At 42.5% G+C, this 23,909-nt stretch overlaps 1 protein-coding gene across 1 annotated transcript in view; it reads right to left on the bottom strand.

The window, feature by feature from the left end:
• Window positions 1-23,909, bottom strand: part of LOC121290438 (suppressor of tumorigenicity 14 protein homolog) — a 172,606-nt gene that overhangs the window by 18,691 nt on the left and 130,006 nt on the right. Inside the window, exons 14-18 of the mRNA XM_041210876.1 lie at window positions 17,749-17,856; window positions 16,352-16,468; window positions 15,209-15,325; window positions 13,354-13,482; window positions 7,091-7,274 (exon numbers count right to left, since the gene is read on the bottom strand). Of these exons, the coding sequence (XP_041066810.1) occupies window positions 7,091-7,274; window positions 13,354-13,482; window positions 15,209-15,325; window positions 16,352-16,468; window positions 17,749-17,856 (655 nt within the window). The remainder of the gene's footprint in view (window positions 1-7,090; window positions 7,275-13,353; window positions 13,483-15,208; window positions 15,326-16,351; window positions 16,469-17,748; window positions 17,857-23,909) is intronic.

Consider the following 23,909-nt stretch of genomic DNA (forward strand, 5'->3'; position numbering starts at 1 on the left):
TTCACACAGCTAAACATCCCAAAACACTTTACAGAGACATGAGGAAAAATGGCTGCTGAGCTAATGAAGGACCAATCAAGAGGTGTGACCAAAATCTTTCATGGAGCAGGGAGGTGACAATGTATTCAAGGACTTTGAAAGAAAAGGCAGTTAATAGCTAGGATAGAAAGGTTAAGGGCAGGTTTCTAAGGAGGGATGGTGATGACAGGAAAGAAGACACTACTTGAGAAGAGCACACCATATTTTAATTACCATGAGGGTCAGGAATAGAATGGTGGGTGTTCAGGAGTTTAATGGGTATTGGGTTGAGAAAATAGGAGGTGAGTCCATGGATGTGAGGAACTTAGAATGAGGATAGGAGAAGAAACTTGAAGTGATGGATTTTCAGGGTTAGGGAAGGCAGGAGACTGGGAAAACTTGGCTCAATGAACAATGAGTTTGATCTTAATGATGAAAAAGTCAATGAGCTCTTCACTCTTGTTAGAGATAAAGGTGGAGAGACAGGGTAGAGGAGTTTAAGGAGGCAATTGCTAAAGGAGCAAAGGAGCCTTGAGTTATCAACACAACACATTGTACTATAGAACACGAGCACAATACAACCTACTTTGCCAATAACATTTTTTAATAAAGCGAATGTTTTCTTGCAGGCTCTCCTGGCTCTGTATCTGATCTGGAACTATAAAAGTAGCTATTGTTTCTAAATTCCTGATTCTAATTAGAGGAAGTTGGGGAGGGGTTCTTTTGAGATTTCAGCTGTTATGTTCTCCAAACCTTCCTTTTCATGTTGCCTTATTTTTAATTGGAAACAGAGGGTCTGTTCAAGTTTTAAATTCAGTAGTCTGCTGCCACAGCTTTTCAGTCAGAAGTAGTAGAGGAGAACTTCACTTTAAGTAAGGTAACAAAAGGGAATTTATTCTGTTCTTTCCTCTAATCAGTGATTCAAAGTCTTTCTACAAACCTCTGAGATATCCTCTACACATGAAAATGTACTCTTTGAAGATTCCTGAATTTAGAGTTATTAAATCACAAAGAATATTTTTTGAGTGAATGAAACAGAAAACTTAAATAAACAGACAACTCACCCTATGGAGGGATATTAATAAATTAATTAATTTAATTATTAAAATTAATTAATAAACTAATGATGCCAAACTAATTGTTCTGTCATGATCTTCACCCCACAATGAAAAGTCATTGGTTGTAGTCATTTACTTCCACTTATTTATTAACCACTAGGTGGTGGCTGTCATCCATTAAAAGAAAAGCAGCTGAAAGGAGGATACTTTTGGAGTGGCAATTCAGTTGGCTTGTTGCCATATCAGTTAGCCACTGCTAACATCAGCCCTGGCAGGTAAAGGCCTGTTTCCGAATATTCAGATTTCTCAGCAACAGTATTCTGATAATGAACTCTGGAGGAGAGAGCGTGGGAAAATACAGAAAATACTGGAGTTATACAGCAAGTTAAAAAAAAACATCTGAAAAGAGGAAAGAACTTAACATATTAAGCACAAGTATTCTTCAGGCTCGTCTAGGTTCGTGAAGTGTTCAGAAAAGCACTTTCCTTTGTGGTGACTAATGTGCCTTTTTGGTTTTATGTAAGATTTTCAGCATTCATTTTAATTTCAGCAGTATTCAGAAAGATGCCTTAAGAAGAAACATTGGAAGTACACAGCAATAGAAGAGAGCAGGACTTAACTTAGGATATTGTTCAAGGAGGGATTACGTGCAGAGAAGACTGATGTACATAAAACAAGTTAAGAAAATTCACTATCGTTAGAGTTTTTAAAAAAAAAAGCGATTGTCATATTAGTGGGATTGTACTACAAATGGAAAGATAAATATGATGAGGTGCTGGAATGGATAAAAGAAGCAAATAATTTACACTGCCAGTAGTGTGTGTTATATTTTTACTTAAAAAGAGCAGTAATTAAGTTTTGAAAGGTAGAAGCCAGGTTGATGTGCAACAGCTGAAGGCATTGGGGGTTTCAGGTTCACAAGGTATTAAAAGCTACTCTTCAAATCAATAAAGCCATAAAAAAAAACTAATGGAATGCTGAGTTTCATGGCAAAAATGTTCAGGTATATGGTGATTCTATGAGCAGATATTCTGCTCTCACCCACCACCATCCTGTCCTGCCGAAAGTTAATGGACATTTGTCTCGGCCACTGAATCTCCCAGGGCAGGTCCCACCGCGATGGGACTGGAAAATCGCTGTCCATATGAACCTAATAAGATCATAGTTGCAGTTTAGGGCTCCACACAGTAGGAAAGATGTTGGAAGAAATTTTCTGAGCCTGCAGGTGGTGAGTGTGATAGGTGGCTTGCGTGGAAAATATGGTGCAACCTGCTTCATGATAGCGTGAAGGCAGGTTGCCATCGTCCACTTAGCCCGCCAGTGTTGACTTTGGTGTGTTGCAATGCCGGCGCTATCAATTCAGCCTGAAGACAGACAACCTCCTCTATTGTGCCTTGCAATCTGAGGAGTGCAGCAGACATCCCTTCCAGATGTTCCCGAGCTTGTCTTTGCAGCTCCAGCAACTGTGACATGACTGAGTCCAGAGGCTCATCATCTGACTTGAACTAAGCAACATTCTGGCCTCCAGCAGTCCTCTGAGTGCCGGGGACCTGGGAAGTCCCTGCCTCTGCCTGCTATAAATCAGAAAGTGTGATGTGCTCACCAGACTGTGATCCCGAGGCTACTCTACAGCTAGGTCCCACCAAGGTGTGTGTCTCTGTGCTGGTGGGGGGTGTAGGTGAGAGCTCTGATGGGACTTCAGGGAGGGTGCCTTCAGGTTCCTCTTCAGAGGTTTCTTCGGGGCTTGATTGGAGGGCCTGGGTCATGTACTCTGTCGGCTGTTTGGCAGATATGCCTGCAAAAGCAAGGAGAGATAATTAGCCCATGGCAGTTGCCTCTGAAAGAGGACACATCACTCACGGCATGGTTGTCTGGTGGATGTTGCACTGCTGGATCCTCACTTGGTAGAGCAGCGCTGACCTCACCATCCGCACAGGACCAGTCCTGGTTATCGTCGGCCAGCTGAATGGCTCTGTTTTCGAATTCTGTCAGAACTCTGGTCTCTGGAATCCCCCCCACTTGCCTGCGACCTTTCCCTTTTGTTGTGAACTAGTTTGTGCTTCATGGATAGAGATGGGGAGAGTGTGTCAGGATACCTGTGAGGCCGAACGATAAGTATGCCTGGCCTGTGTGGGTGGTGAGTGGTCCAACGGATGGGATGAGGACAATGACAGTGTGTGTGATAGAAAGAGTGAATGATAATGTCCCTTGCACTGGCAGTGAGTGAGGGCACTGTGGATGTGTGATGGGTTGATGAGTGTGAGAGTTGGGAGTAATGAAAAGGGTGACTTACCCTGGAGGAACGGAGATCATTCATCCTTCTGTGGTACTAGGTGACTGTCCTCCTCTGCAGGATGTTTGTGCTGACCACTGCTGCCACTGCCTCCCAAACCAGGTTGGTGACTTTGCTGCCCATCCTGTGGCCAGAGCACGGATACAGCAAATCCTGGCAGGTCTCCACTTTGACTCAGCCTATTGCCCCACTCTATATTCAGTGTAACACAGGATTTGTATCAGGAGTTTTTTGATCTTTCTACATCAGTACAAGACTGCAAGATGGCAATTAGTCAACTGAGATAATGGAGAACTTTCGTAAAAGTTATATATCAGCCCAAGAGATATCTGTGTGGAGTAACCAGCTGTCTGTGTGAACCACAAGTGTCTGCATGTGGTTTAAAGTAGGTCCCTTGAAAACATTACCTGTGTAAAAGTCGCTCCCTAAATTTTTTGCCTAAAATTGGATCTCAAAAATTCGACTTTTACACGAGTATAAATGGTAATTAAAATGGATTGCTTTTCATGTTTGAGAAGCCTAAAACAAGGGGACATTTATCAGACTAAATGTAAAAGATTTGTGCAGAAAGTAGGAGAACAGGCTAGGCAAATGGAAGTATGACTACTGTTCATATGAAGGATAAACGCCAACACAGACTGATTGGGCTGAATGAAATTATAACATGGGAATAAGTCAGTGTAATTCTATGTAACATTTAGAAATCAAATGGGTTAATCTGAGGCTATTCAAGCATAAATAATTGTAATGATATTTTGGGGTTTAAAGGGTGCATCTATCTTATTGGCTTCAAATCTCATTGTTCTTAAAAACACGTAAATTAATGAACATTTGTAGCATTCCAAACAAAACGGAGAGGGCCCATAGAAATAAATAATTACAATTTGATAGCCATTATGGAGACATGGCTGTAAGAGGACATGGATTGGGACCTGGATATTAATGGATACAGGATATTTAGGAAGGACAGGGAGTAAGGAAAAGGTGGAGGGGTGGCTCTGTTAGTTAATGATGGTATTAGCACAATAGAGAGGGATGACCTAAATTCAGGAAACTAGGATGTGGAAACAGTTTGGGTAGAGATGAGAAATAGGAAAGGCAAGAAGTGACTTGTGGGATTTGCGTACAGGCCCCCTAAAAGTAACCACATGGTAGGGTGGAGCATAAAGGAAGAAATAATGAGAACTTGTCAGAAAAGCACGGCAATAATCATGGAAGATTTTAAGTTACACATAGACTGGAAAAGTCAGATGGGCAAAGATAGCCTAGATGTGGAGTACATTGAATGTTTTCAGGATAGTTTCTTAGAACAGTATATTCTGGAGCCAACCAGAGAGCAGACCTAGTATTGTGCAATGAGATGGAAGTAATTAATGATCTCATAGTGAAGGCAGCGACCACAATATGATTGAATTTTACATTCAGTTTGAGGGAGGGAGGAGTGGGTATGAGACAATCTTTTAAAACTTAAATAAGGGCAAATGTGAGGGCATGGAAGCTGAGCTGGGTGAAATGAATTAGCAAATTAGGTTAAGGGATAGGTCAATAGAGATGTAGTGGCTAATATTTAAGGGGATATTTCAGAATACACAGAATAGATAAATTCCAACGAGTAACAAAAAGTCCAAGGGACGGACACACAAACCGTGGTTAACTAGAAAGGTTAAAGATAGTGTCAAAATTAAAGAAAAATCATATAATTGTGCAAAGACAGGTGGCAGGTCAGAAGATTGGACAGAATATAAGGAAAAGTAAAGAATGACTAAAAGACTAATAAGGAGGGAAAAATTAGAGTATGAGAGAAAACGAGCCAGAAATATAAAAACTGATAGTAAGAGTTTTTATAAATATTTCAAAAAGAAATGAGTTAACAAAGTGAGATTTGGTCCTATTGAAAGTGAGTCTGGAGAATTGATAATGGCAAACAAGGAGATGGCAGATGAACTGAACAGGTATTTTGCATCAGTTTTCACTATACATGATCCAAATAACATCCCAGAAGCATCTATAAATCAGGAAATGGAAGGGAGAGAGGAACTCAGGAAAATTACAATCACCAGAGAAGTGGTACTGAGAAAATTGTTGGAGCTGTTGGTTGACAAGAGATTGGGTCCTGATGGATTTTATCCTAGGGTCTTAAAAGAAGTGTCTAGTGAGATAGTTGATGCATTGGTTTTAATTTTCCAAAACTCTCTAGGTTCATGGAAGGTCCCATTAGATTGGAAGATAGCAAAACGTAACTCCATTATTCAAAAAGGGAAGGAGACAGAAGTGGGAAAATACAGGCCAGTTAGCTTAACACCTGTCATTGGGAAAATATTAGAAGCTATTATTAAAGAATTTATAGCAGGGCACTTGGACAAGCGTAAGGTCACCAGGCAGGGTCAACATGGTTTTGTGAAAATTGTGTTTAACCGACTTATTGGTGTTCTTTGAAGAAGTAACAGGTACTGTAGATAAAGGGAAACCGGTGGATGTATTGTACTTAGGTTTCCAGAAGGCATTTGATGAAGTGCCACAACAAGGGTTATTGCAGAAAATAAAAGCTCAGAAGATTAGCTGGCTAACAGGAAGCAGAGAGTAGGCATAAATGGGTCTTTTTCAAGTTAGCAAAATGTAATGAGAGGTATGCCGCATAAATGAAGGAAGAATTGATAAAATACACATCAATAATATCTATTCAATATTCTGATTAAAAGGCTTGTTCAGTCAGTATAGTTTTCTATTCAGCACATGCATTCATATGTACCACAGTCTCTAGTTATTGGGTGACAATAAATAGAACTTCTTTTAAATTTTATATCTAGGACTTTTCAAACCTCAGAGTATCCCAAAGCTCTGTACAGACAAAGTACTTTTGAACTGTGGTCAACACAAGTAGGAAATAAAATCTAACTGGGAGTAAATGCCAATATGGTTTATCTTTATCTATTTCTGTCTTAATAACTTTTGCTGAAGGTGACCTCTGCCCTCTGCCAGGTGCCAGGTTATTGGATCAGACCCATCACATCAAATGTGTTTGATACTCCTGTTCTTTATGATGTTCAAGAATGGTGGCTAGGTATTAAACATTTGCAAAAGGCCAAGTGAAACTCCCCAGCCCTCTCAAACCAAAATAGAATAACTGAATGCTAAACCTTAATGGCTGCAGTTTAACCCATTTCAACACTAAGTATTCCTAATTCACATAAATATTGCTTATGTAGCCAATATGTGAAAGCTTATGCCAAGACCATGGTATTGTTATTAATTACTACATGCTAACTTAATTATCAGGGGTGTGGTAAAACTTCTGGAGCTCCCCAATCTTTGCCAGGACTACCATTTTTGATGCATACTAATGTGGGAAGCTGCAGATGTGAGACTCTGCCCTCTTTCCTTCCATTTGACAATCAGATCACATTCCCTTTAGTCAGTGGTACAGGATAAACCTAGAAGCAGGTACATGGAGCCTGGCAGAGTTAAATGAATTCATAAGGCATGATCAGCAACATGTTAATGTTTTCTTTAAAAAAAAGAAAATGTCTTTTGCAAAAAGGATAAGCACACTTAAAATAAAATTTAAAAAACAGTACCTTTGAGTAAGAGATCTTACAAATTTTATATACAAATTTCAGAAATGAATTGAAATGTTTTTTAGTTTTAACCAAGCGAAACATAACTTGCTACGCTAAGGTGCAGATTTTTTTCTTTTTCTGGCGGTATCTAGATTATCACTTACTTGTAGGGATAAACATCCTGGAAGCAATGTGAGACAGTTAGAAGCCACCAATTATTTACCAACGTTGCAGCACAAGTATGGCCTATGGTATCAAAGTGGAGGCTGACTTGCCAGGGCCACTCACCAAGCTCCGCATTATCACCATTGATGATTCGACTTTTAAGGAAGGGTCGGTTTCCACAGTCTGTGTAAAAAGAGAAGCTCTTTGTTGTATGAAGTTACTTGAACTGTTCCAAAACTTTAAACGTGATCAGATAGAAACATTTTTGTGATTCTAGCATACAAGTGTTTGTTTACTGGCGGACTGCCTGAACTGCACACAGTGTGACTAAACTGATAATTATTTTAAAAGCTGATCATTTCCACGCGATCAACCTATCATCATGGCTTACAGTAAAATCCCAATGAGTCGAATCCCAGGGGTTCTGCCCACAATTTTGTGCTAAGCGGAGTTTTGTGATAGCTGAGGAGGCCCCATTGCCACATGAATGCATCTCTATGTAACCCGATAAATGTGGTCTATGTCAAAAACAACTGATTCAAATGTTAAATAAAAACACAGTAAAGCAGTAAATGTGGGAAAAAGTCTTTAATCAATTTGTTCACACCTTACAATGGCCTGACCTTGTAAAAGGCCAGAGCTTTGAATTGAAAAATGTCAGGAGTTAGCTTGGGAAAATCTCCGTAATCATTTTCTGCTTAGCATGCGGTCTTCGGACATGTGCAATACAGTCCACCATGTCGTCAATGCAATCAATCCTTCTCATCTTCTTCCTTGCTGGAAAGAATGCATGCTTGTTGAACTGTTCCAAGATGTTCACTTCTGTTTCATAATGATGGGCAAACTCAGTGGTGGAATCTCCCACTCCTTCGCAATGTCCACTTTCGGCTTTGCGTTACGGTTTTCCATTTGCTGTATCAGCTTCGCCTTCTCTCTGATTGACAACATTATTACAGGTTTAGCCATACTCGCAGGTTTTGCACATCCTTTCACAGGGAGACCTTGATGTCAAACAATGGTTTGCCCAGCACTCCATGCTTTTATGTGGCCTAACTCTGATTGGTTGGCATGGTCATATGACAAACGTAGACAAGTTCAGCTAATCTGGGGTTACCAGTGCGGAATTTTGGTTTATTATGGGCACTGTTCTATAGGATTTGCTATTCTGCCAGTGGGAATAGTTGACAACTTCAACAGAACTGTAATTTTGTGCCACCACTCATTGCAATTTCACTACAAATGTAGGGATGTATTAGGCATTTCCTAGAATTAAGATGTAGATCAATATTATTGAAAAGTATCTGGGAATAATTTTAAACATAGCATCATTAGACACAGGTGTCAAGTTGTAGTGAGGAATGGCACCGGATAAAAATTGCCTAAAGTCAAGATAATGCAAATTGTGCACCTACTACAGTTTAACAAAAAGGCACTGCCATGGCAGTAATCTACAAATAACTGCTATGGCACCATATTTGAGAATAAAAGTATTGATCAGTTGAAATTAATCCAGTGATTTGCTCAAATGAGCTACTAGAAATTATCTCTCTACTGGAATTAAAGCACTCTTTGAGTAGTACAGGAATGCCATGATCAGGATGAAACTGAGTGTAGGATGGGAAAGGTTATTGCTGGTGCGCTGCCAGAATATTAGGATCCACTGAGATTCAAATAAAGGAGAACTGGCTGCCAGATTCTCCCCTATCCTTGTAACCTGGAATCAGATATAGATCACATGAGGAATACCTCCACCCCCTCATGAGCACCGAATGCAGTTAAACCACTTAAGACAACTTCAATCCAGTTCTTTGTAAATGCCTCAATGTAAAAAAATTATATTTTACAACTGCGCAAAATTATTTACTTGAATCTTAACCTTCAATGGTCAAAATTAAGTGTTCACAGTTCTGTAGGTATAAATGTAATCAATACAAGGGTTGAACATGTGATCTAGAATGCACAGAAAGAATATGCATTAGCGGATCACCATTCACATGACATTGGATAAATCGGATGATTTGATACTCATATAATTATAGGATATTATAACACATATGACATACAATAAATTATTCTGCTGCTAAAGTGGACCTGTATCTTTAAGCCCACAAAGTTCTTTTTATTCATTCATGGGATGTGGGTGTCACGGGCTAGGCCAGCATTTATTGCCCATCCCTAAATGCCCTTGAAAAGGTGATGGTGAGCTGCCTTCTTGAACTGCTGCAGTCCATGTGGTATAAGTACACCCACAGTGATGTTAGGGAAGGAGGATTTTGGTCCAGTGACAGTGAAGGAACAGCAATATATTTCCAAGTCAGGGTGGTGAGTGGCTTGGAGAGAAACTTGTGGGTGGTGGTGTTCCCATGTGTTTGCTGCCCTTGTCCTCCTAGATGGTAGCAGTCGTGGGTTTGATTTACCGTAAAGATAGAATGTGATTTTCAATGGGTACCTATCCATTTTAAGCTGTAACTATTGATGTTAGGATTCTCATGATTGTGTTATGTCCTCTCACACCCACTTTTCCCCACATGTGCTTCCTCAACCATTTTGTGTCAGTCCTTGATATACACAAAGCTCCATACTGGGGTGCAAATTCATAAAAACTTACACCTCTACATATCAATACGTTTCTTTGGTAATAAAATGGTTCTATGAATATGGGTTATTATTGTCCAGTGCCATGAAGTGGAGGGTACAGTGCATTGCCCCACTCCATGGAGGAAGCAGAACAGGTAAACTGAACATTTTCCCACTGAGTGATGCAAACTTGGCCAGTTTGTCTCTACTGTGCCACGCTTCTGCATCTCCCTGTGGCTGGGTAAGTGACTTTGGCCGGCAGCAGGTTACCAGTTCTCTCTATGCTGGTGCATAATCTGGATGGGGAAACTGCAATGAGATGAAAGAGGCTGCATCTCCTCATCAGAGGGTAACATACTTGCACCCGATAAATTTCTGAACCTTTTCTGAATAAGAATAACTTGGAGTCAGTGTCAAAGCTATTCTCCTAATGCACATCTGAGAAACATAGCAAATTCTTGTTTTTGTTCCAAGCTGAAGATTGGCCTACATACAAACAGCGAACAGAATGACCATTGTGTATTCTGTAACAGAGAAACTCACATGGTGACTGAAAACCCAAATATGGCCTTCTCATCTAAGTCATTCCTTTCAAGTACAGATGACTAATAAAAGACAATTGTATTTCAGTACTTTTTGCAGCTGAGTCATAACAGTGAAGAAGCAAAAGGATACTGATTGTAAATGATAACCCCAATAAACCAATCAATTATCTCAAGGGATTAATTGGTTTTCAAGAGCAAATTATCTCTGACCTTCCACCAACTTATGCTCTATTTTTTGATTTATCTTTTCAAGGGATGTGTGTGTCGCTGGCTAGGCCAGCATTTATTGTTCATCCTTAATTGCCCTTGAGAGGTGATGATGAGCCACCTTCTTGAACCGCTGTAGTCCATGTGGCGTGAGTACACCCACAGTGCTGTTAGGAAGGGAGTTTCAGGATTTTGACCCAAAGACAGCAAAGGAACGGCAATATATTTCCAAGTAAGGATGGCAAGTGGCTTGGAGGGAGACTTCCAGGTGGTGGTGTTCCCATGTGTCTGCTACCCTTGCCCTTCTCAATGGTCGTGGTCATGGCCTCAGAAGGTGCTATCAAGGAGCCTTGGTGAGTTGCTGCAGTGTATCTTGTAGATGGTACACACTGTTGCCACTATGCATTGGTGGTTGAGACAGTGACCGTTGAAGGTGGTGGATGGGGTGCCAAGTGGGCTGCTTTGTTCTGGATGGTGTCGAGCTTGAGTGTTGTTGGAGCTGCACTCATCCAGATAGGTGGAGTGTATTCCATCACACTTCTCACTTGTGCTTTGTAGATGGTGGACAGGCTTTGGGGAGTCAGGAGGTGAGTTACTCACCACAGGATTCCTAGCCTCTGACCTGCTTGTGTAGCCATGGTATTTATTTGGCTGGTCCAGTTCAGTTTCTGATCAATGGTAGCCCCAGGATGTTGATGTGGGGAATTCACCAATGGTAATGCCATTGAATGGCAAGAGGAGATGGTTAGACTGTCTCTTGTTGGAGATGGTCATTGTCTGGCACTTGTGTGGCGCAAATATTACTTGCCATTTGTCAGCCCAAGCCTGAATGTTGTCCAGCTCTTGCTGCATATGAACACAGGCTGCTTCAATATCTGAGGAATCATGAATGATGCCAAATATTGTGCAATCATCACTACTTCTTATCTTATGATGGAGGGAAGGTCATTGATGAAGCAGCTGAAGATGGCTGGGCCTAGGACACTACCCTGAGGAATCCCTGTATGGATGTACTGGGACTCACATTCCCGCATGGCTATCTGTGCTTAGCTCATCAACCTTATTCACCACACTTCATACATTTACATAGATGCATCCTAAATCTGTCTTTGTATTCCATTAGTCCTTCTTAGTCTGCTCACTTATGAAGGCCCAAGTTTGAGCAGCTAGCTCTGTTCTTAATCAATCCCATTTAGCATGGAGGGTGTCCTCAGTGAGCAGGAAGGACTTTATCTCCACTAAAATTGTGCACTGGTCATTTCAACCAAAACTGTCATGGACAGAAGCATCTGTGAAAGGTAGTGTTGAGGATGAAGTCAGGTAGCACCCTCCCCCGTAATGGTTGCTTACCAGCTGTACACCAAGTCTGGCAGCTATGTCTTCAGGACTCGGCCAGTTCAGTCAGTAATTGTGCTATAGAGCCACTCTTGGTTATGGACATTAAAGTGCCCCCACCCAAAGTACATTTTGTGCCCTTGCTGCCCTTAATACTTTTTTCAAGTGATGTTCAACATGGGAGAGTATTGATTTGTTAATTGAAGGAGGTTGGAAGGTCATAATTAACAGGAGGGTACCTTGCCCATGTTTGACCTAATGCCATGAGACTTCATGCGGTCTGGAGTTAATATTGACAACTTGCAAGACCACTCCCTCGCAACTGTATATCACTGTTCTGCACCTCTGGCAGGTCAATCCTGCCAATGGGACAGGATATATCCAGGGATGGTGATGGAGGAGTCAGGGACATTGGCTAAAAAGTATGATTCATTGAATATGATTACGTCAGGCTGTTGCTGGATGAGTCTGTAGGACAGCTCTCTCAATTTTGGCACAACTCCCCAGATGTTAGTGAGGAGGACTTTACAGGGTCAACTGGACAGGCTGTACCTTTGTTGTTCCTGGTGCAGAGGTCAATGCCGGGTGGTCCAATTGGTTTATTCTTATTCAACCTTTTTTTAACACAGTTGTTTAATACCACTGAGTGTCTTGTGAGGGCATTTCAGAGGACAGTTAGGAGTAAACCTAATTGCTGTGGGTCTAAATCACTTGTTGGCTATATGGAGTAAGGTTGGCAGATTTTCCTAAAGGACATTAGCGAACCAATAGTTTTAACAATAATCTGATTTCACAATCATCATTTCTAAGATAGCTTTTTATTCCAGGCTTATTTAATTAATTGAATTCAAATATCCCAGTTTACATGGTGGAATTTGAACTCCCATCTCTAGATCATTTGTCCAAACATCTGGATTAGTAGTCCAGTAATATAGCTACCGAACTGCCATTTCACAAATGGTGGGAATTACCCTCTTCACTGCTCCTACAAGTCAGCTCTTCAGAATTTGTGCTGGAGCACAAATTGCTCAAGTGCTATGAGAACCTGCATGCCCCATTGAACACTGAGATCCAAACCTATGATGGCAACAAGCTGAGTCTGTATGGCAGCAACCATAGATCTTGTGACCTCCGTCTTAGCTTCCACTGCAGCACTAAGGCATTGGGATGATTCCACTTGTGCTTCAGTGGAAGTTGAGACAGTGGCCACCGAATAGATACTCCTTTATGGTCCAAGCCACCAGTGCTCACATGGAGTTGGCCACCACTTCCACAGTAGAAATGATTGACTTCATGCACTGAACAATGGCCTCTGCCACATCGGAGCTAGACTCTTCATGCTCCTAGACATTGATAGGTGGCTGTCTGCCAGGTCTGCCAATTCCCCAAGCATCGCAATGTGCATTGTCATTTGTTATCCTGTACATTGCCCCATCAATGTCCTCATCTGAGTTCCCTACTGAGGAACCCATCTGTGAATTCATCCTTCAGAAGCTGACACATGAACTAACCTTTTCAGCTGGCCAGGCTGCAGCCCATTTGTGCCAGTGACTTATGATGTTTCGTACATCACACTTTCACTAAGGCCCACATAGTACCAGTATCTGAGTTGGTAGCTGTGCTAAATAGAAGATCAAGCGACGATGCATTCCCACCATTTCCATGGGGTAGTTTTTTCCCTACTTCGTGTGTCGGCTGAGGCTCTCCAGCCAGCAGTTCTTTTGTCTCTGAAAATGGGAATACAAACAAGGAGGGGATGATTGTGGTGAGGGAAGCCGGTGGGAAGGAAAGCAGGAGCTCGATGGTCACACGTCTTCAGCTTCCACTTGATGCCACATCTCAGTTCAAGGGTGACAAGGGAGTTGAAAAGTGGCATAAGGCAGACCATCATCCTAGGCAGCCTGTGCTCCACCAGATGCAAGGGCTACATTTTCTCTGGCCCCATGATGTGTAAGGCTATCTTGTCCATAGGCTTCAGGATGGATTTGTGGACTCTCCCACATACCTCCCCTCTTCCCCACCCCAACTCTACACCCAATCACTGCCTCTTCCTCATGGTTATGGGCAACCTTCTGCAAGAGAGAAGGAGTGTAATTGACAACGTGGCACTCTCCTTGGGTGAGGTGCCTGGCTTATTTGAATAGCTGGAGGCTTGTGAAGGTAGGCAGAGGTGGTTGTAATGCTGCAGCATTGGAAGATGTGTGTGGATGAGACGGAGTTTAAGAATATTAGGCATGTATCCTGAATGCCAGGGAGTGCTGTTGGGCAAGTGAAATGGGTGTGGTATATTGAGCACAGTGAATCGTTGTTGAGGTGGTGGGCATGAGATGTACTGTGAGGATGCATTCACTCACCTTAACCATCCTTGTGAAATCATTGTATTTTTTCCTCCAGTGCTACCATATCTGTGGCACCAGACTACAGGCATTCATTCACCAGAAAATGTACTTCTATTCTCTCTTCAGGCTGCTTCTTGATAGCTTCTTTTCTACTCAGAGAAACATTGTCTCCCTCCTGGAGTTCACCTCAGTGACCAGAGCATCCAGTGCAGTGTTACTAAACCAGGAAGCCCTCCCTCTTAGCTGCTATAACATCCTTCCAATGTTTCAAAATGATTTTCCATCAGCTATGATTTCATATGTGCTGCCTCCCTTTAATAGGCAGACAGCCTTTAAGAAGAGCAGGCTGCCAGGAGCACATGATTGCAAAACTATGGCCCGAATTTTCCAGCACCCTTCCAGCGGGGCCAACGAGCCCTTGAAGTCTCCATTCACATTGGTGGGACTGGAAGATCCTGCCGACATGAGGGGCTGGAAAATTCCAGCCAATGCTGCTGGACCCCTGCTGTGCACAGAGGCCACAGGCAGCATGCAGAACAACCAAGCAATATGGGAAGTGCTCAACCCAACGCTACCACTGGTCAAATGGGGTAGGTAGACAAAAACCTGCCCAGCTTGATTTGATGGGGTATGAGAAAGCCGTGAATTACAATCCCTACCCACAAAAATAAGGCAGACCAAACTTTAGTCCATAGCGTCTTCTGAATACAGTAATGAAAAATTAACAGACTAGGGAAGCATCAACAATAGTAATGAAAAATAATGTATAGAGTCATCTAGCTTCTTTTGTATTACGTATTACAGAGAGAGAATGTTGCAAAAAGAGATAATTTCATTTATGTCAAAACACTATTAGACATCTAAGTATTCAAAATAGAAGCTATTGATAAATGATTTTTACCTGATTAATATTCAACAGACTAAATGAAACTCGTAATGTGATTATCACAATGTACATGCAAAGCCAAAACTGGCATTTTTAATGCATACGTAAAATAATTCCTGGCTTCAAATAACTCTGTAACTTCTGTATCTCTTCCTTTGTATTATCTATAAACCCAGATCAAAAAATGCTATTAGGTCAAAAGTTTCTCTCTCCTTTTCTTGAACTTACCACAATGGGATTCATCACTACCATCTAAACAGTCGATCATACCATCACATTCTGCATTGGGCTTGACGATGCATTTTCCATTGTCACACTTGTAGCTGATGGAAGTACATTTGATGTCTAACAAATATAAAGGCGGGAAAAATAGGATTAGTAACAGTGTGGTTTAAAGACATTGAATGATCCTAGTGAAATTCAAACTAACAAATTTACTACCAATAAATAAAGCCTGATTGGTTGGAAATGTTAGCTGATAAATGGCTAATAGATTCACATTCCTTTGATTGGTTTATTAGCAGCAGGCTCAGCCCATTTGAATTGGTTACGGTGTCCACTAAAACAGTGGACAGAGGAATGTTTGGAAATACATTGTGGGCTTATCTGACATTGCCAATAGTGTTTTCTAAAAAAGAAAAAGATTTACATTTATATAGTGCTTTTCATGATCACTGGATGTCACAAGGTGATTTACAGCCAAATAAGTACTTTTGAAATGTGGTCACTATTGTGGGGGACATGGCAGCCAATTTGTGCACAGCAAACTCCCACAGATAGCAATGTGATAATGACCAGGTAATCTGTTTTTTGTGATGTTGATTGAGGGAGAAACATTGGGGATAAACCCCTCTGCTCTTTTTCAAATAACTCCATGGGATTTCCAATGCCCCCCCCCTGGGAGAGTAGAAGACAGGCTTTGGTCTAACACTTCATCCAAAAGATGGCACTAAATAGTGTAGCCATACTGCCCTGGAATGTCAGCCTGAATTTTCATACTAAAATCCTGGAGTGGGATTTGAACCCAGAATCTTTTAACTTGGAGGCTACCAACTGAGTCACAGCTCACAGGCTAAGATTGATATAGCATTATACACTCTACAGATTTCTTTTTTGGATCATAAATAAATCTTTTTCACAGACAAGATAAAAAGTGACAATTTCTCACAATTTATAGTATTCTATATATCAGCATAAAATTTTGGTTTAAAATAAAGGAATGTGGGCTTTGCTGTTGATGATTCTCTGTTATGTAAAGCACCAATATAACTTTTACCAACAAGGACATTTAAAAGAACAAATGTTTTAAAATTTTGATGTCAGTACATGTACTGAAAATAATATTAGGAGGGCAAAGCAGGTTGCACCTACCTGTTTTATCACAGTTGGCCTCATCACTGCCATCAGGACAGTCTGTAATTCCATTACATAAGGTATTAATGGACAAACAATTATCTTTCTGGCAGCTGAAGAACCCAGCAGGGCAATCTGGAAATGGAACAGAGAAGATGTAATAATTTCTCATGAGATACTCTAAAACAAGTTGAAAACAACACAACTGATGTGCTTTACTTGATTGTCACATTGAGTTTCAAGAGTGTGTGGCAGAGTGCCCCAATGTTGTAGTTGACATCTCGGTTTGAATCCATTTTCACAGAAAAAATATTGATCACTTTGTACTGCAAAATTAAGTCCAAGTTAGTGAAGTAATGTATTTCACTGCGATATTGACTTACAAAAAGTTGAAGTAGAAATGTAAAGAGTTATTTCCCCCGTTCCCCACCCCTGTCCACATAGCAACCTTGCTGATGTCTCCATGAGTCACTGTACACAGGTGAGATGCTGGATTTTATGGGTAAATGTCCACTTGTGAGGTACTGACGCAAGCAAGAGCAGAACCTCCTAGTACAATCCTTGCCTGGCCCAGAGAAAACTGATTGCAATTAGACCAGTAATAAGAATGCCCTCTATCCACCCCACTTTAAACCAGCTTTTTTTTCACCTCTTTTCTATTTTTCCTTAGTTCTGATGAAGGGTCATACGGACTCAAAACGTTAACTGTGTTCCTTTCCGCAGATGCTGTCAGACCTGCTGAGTTTCTCCAGGTACTTTTGGTTTTGTTTTAGATTTCCAGCATCTGCAGTTTTTTGCTTTTAAATAAGAATGCCATGGTTGGGCACTGCATCCCCAAACAAGGGAGTTTAAACTGTCAGTCACTGTTACTCCTCCTGATTGTTACCTCATAGTTCCTGCTAGAAAATTATGCGTGCATGTGTTTCTTGAGAAATGGATCAAGTGGACTCCTGCAAACCCTTCCCATCTAAACTTTAATAGCCTGTTAATATTCATGATTTAGGCTTGCAACTGAAGAGTGCTAGGATGGGTCTGCTTCTTAATTGCAGAATTTTGTCATTGGGAAGTACATCCAGGGGAAGAGGTAAGCTTGGGGGGAGTGGAAGGAAGTACGCTTGCTCCTCATGGCCCATAAACAATGCTTTGAAGGTGCTTCCTAACTCTCCCTCCCACCCAACACCACCGCCCCCCCCCCCCATCCCCACACCAAAATTGTTCTTGCCTGCCTTGAGCTGAAGCTTGCACATGAAGAATAGTCATTTGGACAAGATATCAGAGGACTGCATTGCTTAAGGAACTGCATTCATACTTGACTGAATAACTTTCAAAGAAAGTGTTTGAGATAATGTTGGAAAAGCTATCTATCACCAATTTTATGCCATAGATTTTCCATAATCAAAAAGCAAGTTTCTTACCACAGTTGGCTTCATCACTCATATCTTCACAGTCATCAACTCCATCACAGACCCAGGTCACGGGTTTACACATATCATTGTGGCACTTAAACTGGTCTGATGTGCACACTAGAAATAAATAAAGAATAAATAAAAAAGAGTTAAATGAGAATTGGGTGAATGTTTTATTCCATAGCAAAACTCAGGGCTGCAGATTATGGAGGGGGTGGGGTGAGGGAGGGGGAAGGGGGTGGATGGCTCGCCCCTGTGGAAGGAAAGTCAGCGGGAAGCCAAATGCTCCAAGCCAGTCAGCCCCGCAGCCATAATGTGCTGCAGGTGGGCTACGTTGCATCACTGTGAGACTTCCGTCCCTCACTGGTGAGGAAGTCCCACCTTGGGGAGCTGCTGGTCAATCCAATTGAAGGCAGTTTCAGCAGTCCCAGCAACACCAGGACTGTCTAGTGAGGACTGCCAGGACTGCAACCAGTCCCAAGAAGGAAGTCCAATGGATCCTGGACCAAGGTAATTATGGGGTATTGGGCGGGGAGGGTTCGGCCAGTTTAGGGCAGGAGGGTAGGGATGGTGGGTTTTGGTGAGGACATGGGTAAGAAGGGGGGTACTATCTTGTGGGGGCGAGGTGGCCCCCGAATACACAAAGGGCTCCCCTGAAGATAGTACCCCCACTTAGCTTTTTTAAAAAACAGCTTGCCCATTGCTGCCCAACTGCCCATGCCAACCATATTATGGTATGGACAGTGTATTATCGGGGTCAATTGGCTCCTAAACAAGCTCAATTGACCCTTGATTATTTATTTTCATGAGGTGGTGGCGGGCTGCTGATTTTGGCATTTGCCCACTACTGTTTTAAGGGAGTGAGCTCAGGGGTGGACGGGAAGATGGTGGGGTTGACACCCACCCTATTTTTTGTGACCCCCTCACATTGAAAACAAACCCAGCGGGGTCACATAAAATCCAGTCCTTAGATTTCCTATGACTAAATCCTGTGGTGCAGAAATGAAGACAGAGTAATTATAACTTGTTATCTCGATATTGTTCTATACTGCCAGCCACATACACATGTGATTTCTTCATTTCAAACCAGAATTAAACAAACCATATAGAGCTTCTTTTGGAAAATAAAGAGAATATAGTATACTTAGAATTTCAGAAAGGACAAAATAAGGCATTTCACAAAAGGCTTTTTAGAAAAACTTAGGACTAAGCCATGAGAAAATTTGGCAGCACTGATGGAAGATTGGTTGACAGATAGAACAGAGTTAAAATAAATCTGTACCATTTGGAATGGAAAATAATCAATAACGGTATATCCCAGGATCTAATGCTGGGTCCAGTTTTACTCTTGCTATGTGTACATTCAATAAACTTGGAAAACACAATCTTGAAATTTGTTAATAATTCCAAATTAGGGGTTAGGCAAATGACAAGGAGGATTAAATGACTTCTGGAAGTCGCAGACAGGTTAGCAGAATGAGCAGAAAAGTGGAAGATGCAATTTATTTGGATAATGTAGGCTAAAACATTTTGGGAGAAAAAATGAGGAATGATCACAATGAAATGATTTAAAGTGTATGGATATACTTACATACTTATAAATACTTAAGTCTCTGGAAGTGTAAGCAGAGGTAGATAACAACACCTAGTATTTAAATAGCGTCTTTAATGTTCTAAAACACCCCATGATGCTTCACAGGAGCATTATCAAACAAAATTTGACTCTGAGCCACAGAAGGATATATTGGGACCAATGGCCAAAAGTTTGGTCAAAGATGTAGATTTTAATGAGTACCATGATGGGTGAGAGAAGCAGAGGTTTAGGGAGGGAATTCCAGAATTGAGTGTCCAGGCACTGAAAACATGCTGCTCATGGTGCTGCAATTAAAATCAGAGATGCTCAAGAGGACAGAATTGGAGGAGTGCAGAGATCTGGGGGTTATAGGGCTGCAGGAGGTCACAGGCAGAGGGCGGGCTGAGACCAAGGAAAGATTTGTAAACAAGGATGAGAATTTTAAAATTGTGATGCTGTTCGAATGGAAGCTAATGTAGGTCAGAAAACACACAGGCGATAGGTGATTAGAACTTGGCATGAGTGAGGATAAGGCAGGAGAATGTTGGATGACCTCAAGTTTATGAGAAGGTAGAAGATGATAGGCCAACCAGAAGTGCATTGGAATGATCAAGTTCATAGATAACAAAGGCATGGGTGAGAGTTTCAGCAGCAGATGAACTGAGGCAGGAGTGCACTCAGGTGATGTTAGAGAAGTGGAAGTAGGCCGTCTTGGTGATGAAACGGATATGTGGTCAGAAGCTGATCTTGGGGTCATATACGACACCAAGGTTGCGAGCAGTCTCAGACAGTTGGCAGGGAGGGGAATGCAGCCAATGGCTAGGGAATGGAGTTTACAGTAGAGGTAGAAGGTAACGGCTGTGGTCTTCCCAATGTTTAGTTGGAGGATAAAGCAGCATGAAGGTTAGTGCCGCTTTGAGTTCTGTAGATGAAGGCATACATTACAAAGTAAAGTTGGAATGCACTTTACAAAACATTTGATCGGCCACAGTTGTAGTGCTATGTGCAGGTGCTTTATTATAAAAAGACCACTAATTGCATAGAAAACGTAGATTCACCAGGATAATGCCAAGGCTGGGAAACTACAGATATAAGGAGAGGCTAAATATACTGAGATAATCTTCACTGGACTAGTGAAGGCTAAGAAAAGTTTTAATAGCAGTTTTAAAATTATGAAAGAGTTTTGATAGAGTGATCTCAAAAAAATTGTCACTGAGTTATGAGAGAAGTTAGGAGAAATTTCTTTACTTAGAGGATTGGTGGGCATGGATTAATTTGTCACCAGGGGCTGATGGTGCAGAGACCATAGTATTTTTAAAGGGAAAATTTGAATGAATATTTGAAGTAGAAGAAAAGACTGGACTAGGAGGAGAGAGAGTGGAAGAGAAGAATTAGTTCTCGATTGCTCTTAAATGCCCTCTGAAATGGTCAAGCAAGACACTCAGTTGTAACAAACCACTACAAAGACACAAAAAAGGAATGAAACCGGACGGACCACCCAGCATCAACCTAGGCATCGGAAACAAAAACGGCAATCGCAGCCCTGTCGACTCTGCAAAATCCCCCTTACCAACATCTAGGGGCTAGTGCCAAAATTGGGAGAGCTGTCTCACAGACTAGACACGCAACAGCCTGACATAGTCATCTTTACGGAATCATACCTTACAGATAATGTCCCAGAATCCACCATCACCATCCCTGAATATGCCCTGTCCCATCGGCAGGACAACCCCAACAGAGGTGGCGGCACAGTGGTATACAGTCGAGAGGGAGTTGCCCTGGGAGTCCTCAACATCAACTCCAGAGCCCATGAAGTCTCATGGCATCAGGTCAAACATGGGCAAGGAAACCTCCTGCTGATTACCACCAACCGCCCTCCCTCAGCTGATGAATCAGTGCTCCTCAATGTTGAACATCACTTGGAGGAAGCACTGAGGGATGCAAGGGCGCAGAATGTACTCTGGGTGGGGACTTGAATGTCCATCACCAAGAATGGCTCGGTAGCACCATTACTGACCGAACCCTAAATGACAGCTGCTAGACCGGGCCTGCAGCAGATGGTGAGGGAACCAACAAGAGGGAAAAACATACTTGACCTCATCCTCACCAACCTGCCTGCCACAGATGCATCTGTCCATGACAGTATTGGTCAGAGTGACCACTGCATAATCATTGTGGACATGAAGTCCCGCTTTCACATTGAGGATACTCTCCATCATGTTGTATGGCACTACAGCCGTGCTAAATGGGGTAGATTTTGAACAGATATAGCAACTCAAGACTGAGCATCCATGAGGCGCTGTGGGCCATCAGTGGCAGCAGAATTGTACTCGAACACAATCTGTAACCTCATGGCCCTGCATATCCCCCACTCTACCATTACTATTAAGCGAGGGAATTAAGCCTGGTTCAATGAAGAGTGAAGGAGGGCATGCCAGGAGCAGCAGCAGGCATACCTAAAAATGAGGTGTCAACCTGGTGAAGCTCTAAAACAGGACTGCTTGTATGCCAAACAGCATAAGCAGCAAGTGATAGACAGACCTAAGTGATCCTACAGCCAACCAATCAGATCTAAGCTCTGCAGTCCTGCCACATCCAGTCGTGAATGATGGTGGACAATTAAACAACTCACTGGAGGAGGTGGCTCCACAAATATCCCCATCTTCAACGATGGAGGAGCCCAGCACAGCAGTGCAAAAGACAAGGCTGAAGCATTCGCAACAATCTTCAGCCAGAAGTGCCGAGTGAATGATTCATCTCGGCCTCCTCCAGAGGTCCCCAGCATCACAGATGCCAGTCTTCAGCCAATTCGATTCACTCCACGTGATATCAAGAAATGGTTGAAGGCACTGGATACTGCAAAGGCTATGGGCCCTGACAATATTCCGGCAATAGTACTGAAGACTTGTGCTCCAAAACTTGCCTCGCCCCTAGCCAAGCTGTTCCAGTACAGCTACAACACTGGCATCTACCCGGCTATGTGGCAAATTGCCCAGATATGTCCTGTACACAAAAAGCAGGACAAATCCAACTCGGCCAATTACCGCCCCAACAGTCTATTCTCCATCATCAGTAAAGTAATGGAAGGGGTCATCAACAGCGCTATCAAGTGGCACTTGCTTAGCAATAACCTGCTCACTGATGCCCAGTTTTGGTTCCACCAGAGCCACTCAGCTTCTGACCTCATTACAGCCTTGGTTCAAACATGGACAAAAGAGCTGAACTACTGAGGTGAGGTGAGAGTGACTGCCCTTGACTTCAAGGCAGCATTTGACCGAGTGTGGCATCAAGGAGCCCTAGCAAAACTGGAGTCAATGGGAATCGGGGGAAAACTCTCCACTGGTTGGAGTCATACCTAGCACAAAGGAAGATGGTTGGGGTTGTTGGAGGTCAGTCATCTCAGCTCCAGGACATCACTGCCGGAGTTCCTCAGGATAGTGTCCTAGGCCCAACCATCTTCAGCTGCTTCATCAATGACCTTCCTTGCATTATAAGGTCAGAAGTGGGGATGTTCACTGATGATTGCGGTGATGTTCAGCACCATTTGCAACTCCTCAGACACTGTCCAAATGCAGCAAGACCTGGACAACATCTAAGCTTGGGCTGACAAGTGTCAAGCAACATTCACATCACACAAGTTTCAGGTGATGACCATCTCCAATAAGAGAGAATCCAACCATCGCCCCTTGATGTTCAATGGCATTACCATCACCAAATCCCACACTATCAACATCCTGGGTGTTACCATTGACCAGAAACTGAACAGGTCTAGCCATATAAATACTGTGGCTACAAGAGCAGGTCAGAGGCTAGGAATCATGCGACAATTAACTCACCTCCTGACTCCCCAAAGCCTGACCATCATCTACAAGGCACAAGTCAGGAATGTGATGGAATTCTCCCCAGTTGCCTGGATGAGTGCAGCTCCTATAACTCTGAAGAAGCTTGACACCGTCCAGGACAAAGCAGTCCACTTGATTGGCACCACATCCACAAACATTCACTCCCTCCACTACCGATGCACAATAGCAACAGTGTGTATTATCTAAAAGATGCACTCCAGGAATTCACCAAGGCTCCTTAGACAGCACCTTCAAGACCCATGACCACTACCACCTAGAAGGACAAGGGTAGCAGATAAATGGGAACACCACCACCTGGAAGTTCCCCTCCAAGTCACTCACCATCCTGACTTGGAAATATATCGCCGTTCCTTCAATGTTGCTGGGTCAAAATCCTGGAACTCCCTCCCTAACAGCTCTGTGGGTCTACCTACACTACATGGACTGCAGTGGTTCTAGAAGGCAGCACAGCACCACCTTCTCAACTAGGGATGGGCAATAAATCCTGGCCCAGCCAGCGAAGCCCACATCCTGTAAATGAGTAAAGAAAAAAGATTCCCTGCCTCATTAACAGACTTGGCTCCCAATTGGGCAGAGAACACTATGGAGCAAGTTTCAGCCCCAGATAAGGACACTGCAAGCTACTAGTGGGAGCTTTGGAGGCATTAGGTGGTTTGGGGGTCTAATCCTCAACTGCAAGGGTGGGTTCAATTCCCAAACGCAGAATTGTGTCGGTGGGAGGCACAACTCAAGGG

The sequence above is a fragment of the Carcharodon carcharias genome, chromosome 18 (genome assembly GCF_017639515.1).
Source record: "Carcharodon carcharias isolate sCarCar2 chromosome 18, sCarCar2.pri, whole genome shotgun sequence".
In the NCBI taxonomy this organism is placed as follows: domain Eukaryota; kingdom Metazoa; phylum Chordata; class Chondrichthyes; order Lamniformes; family Lamnidae; genus Carcharodon; species Carcharodon carcharias.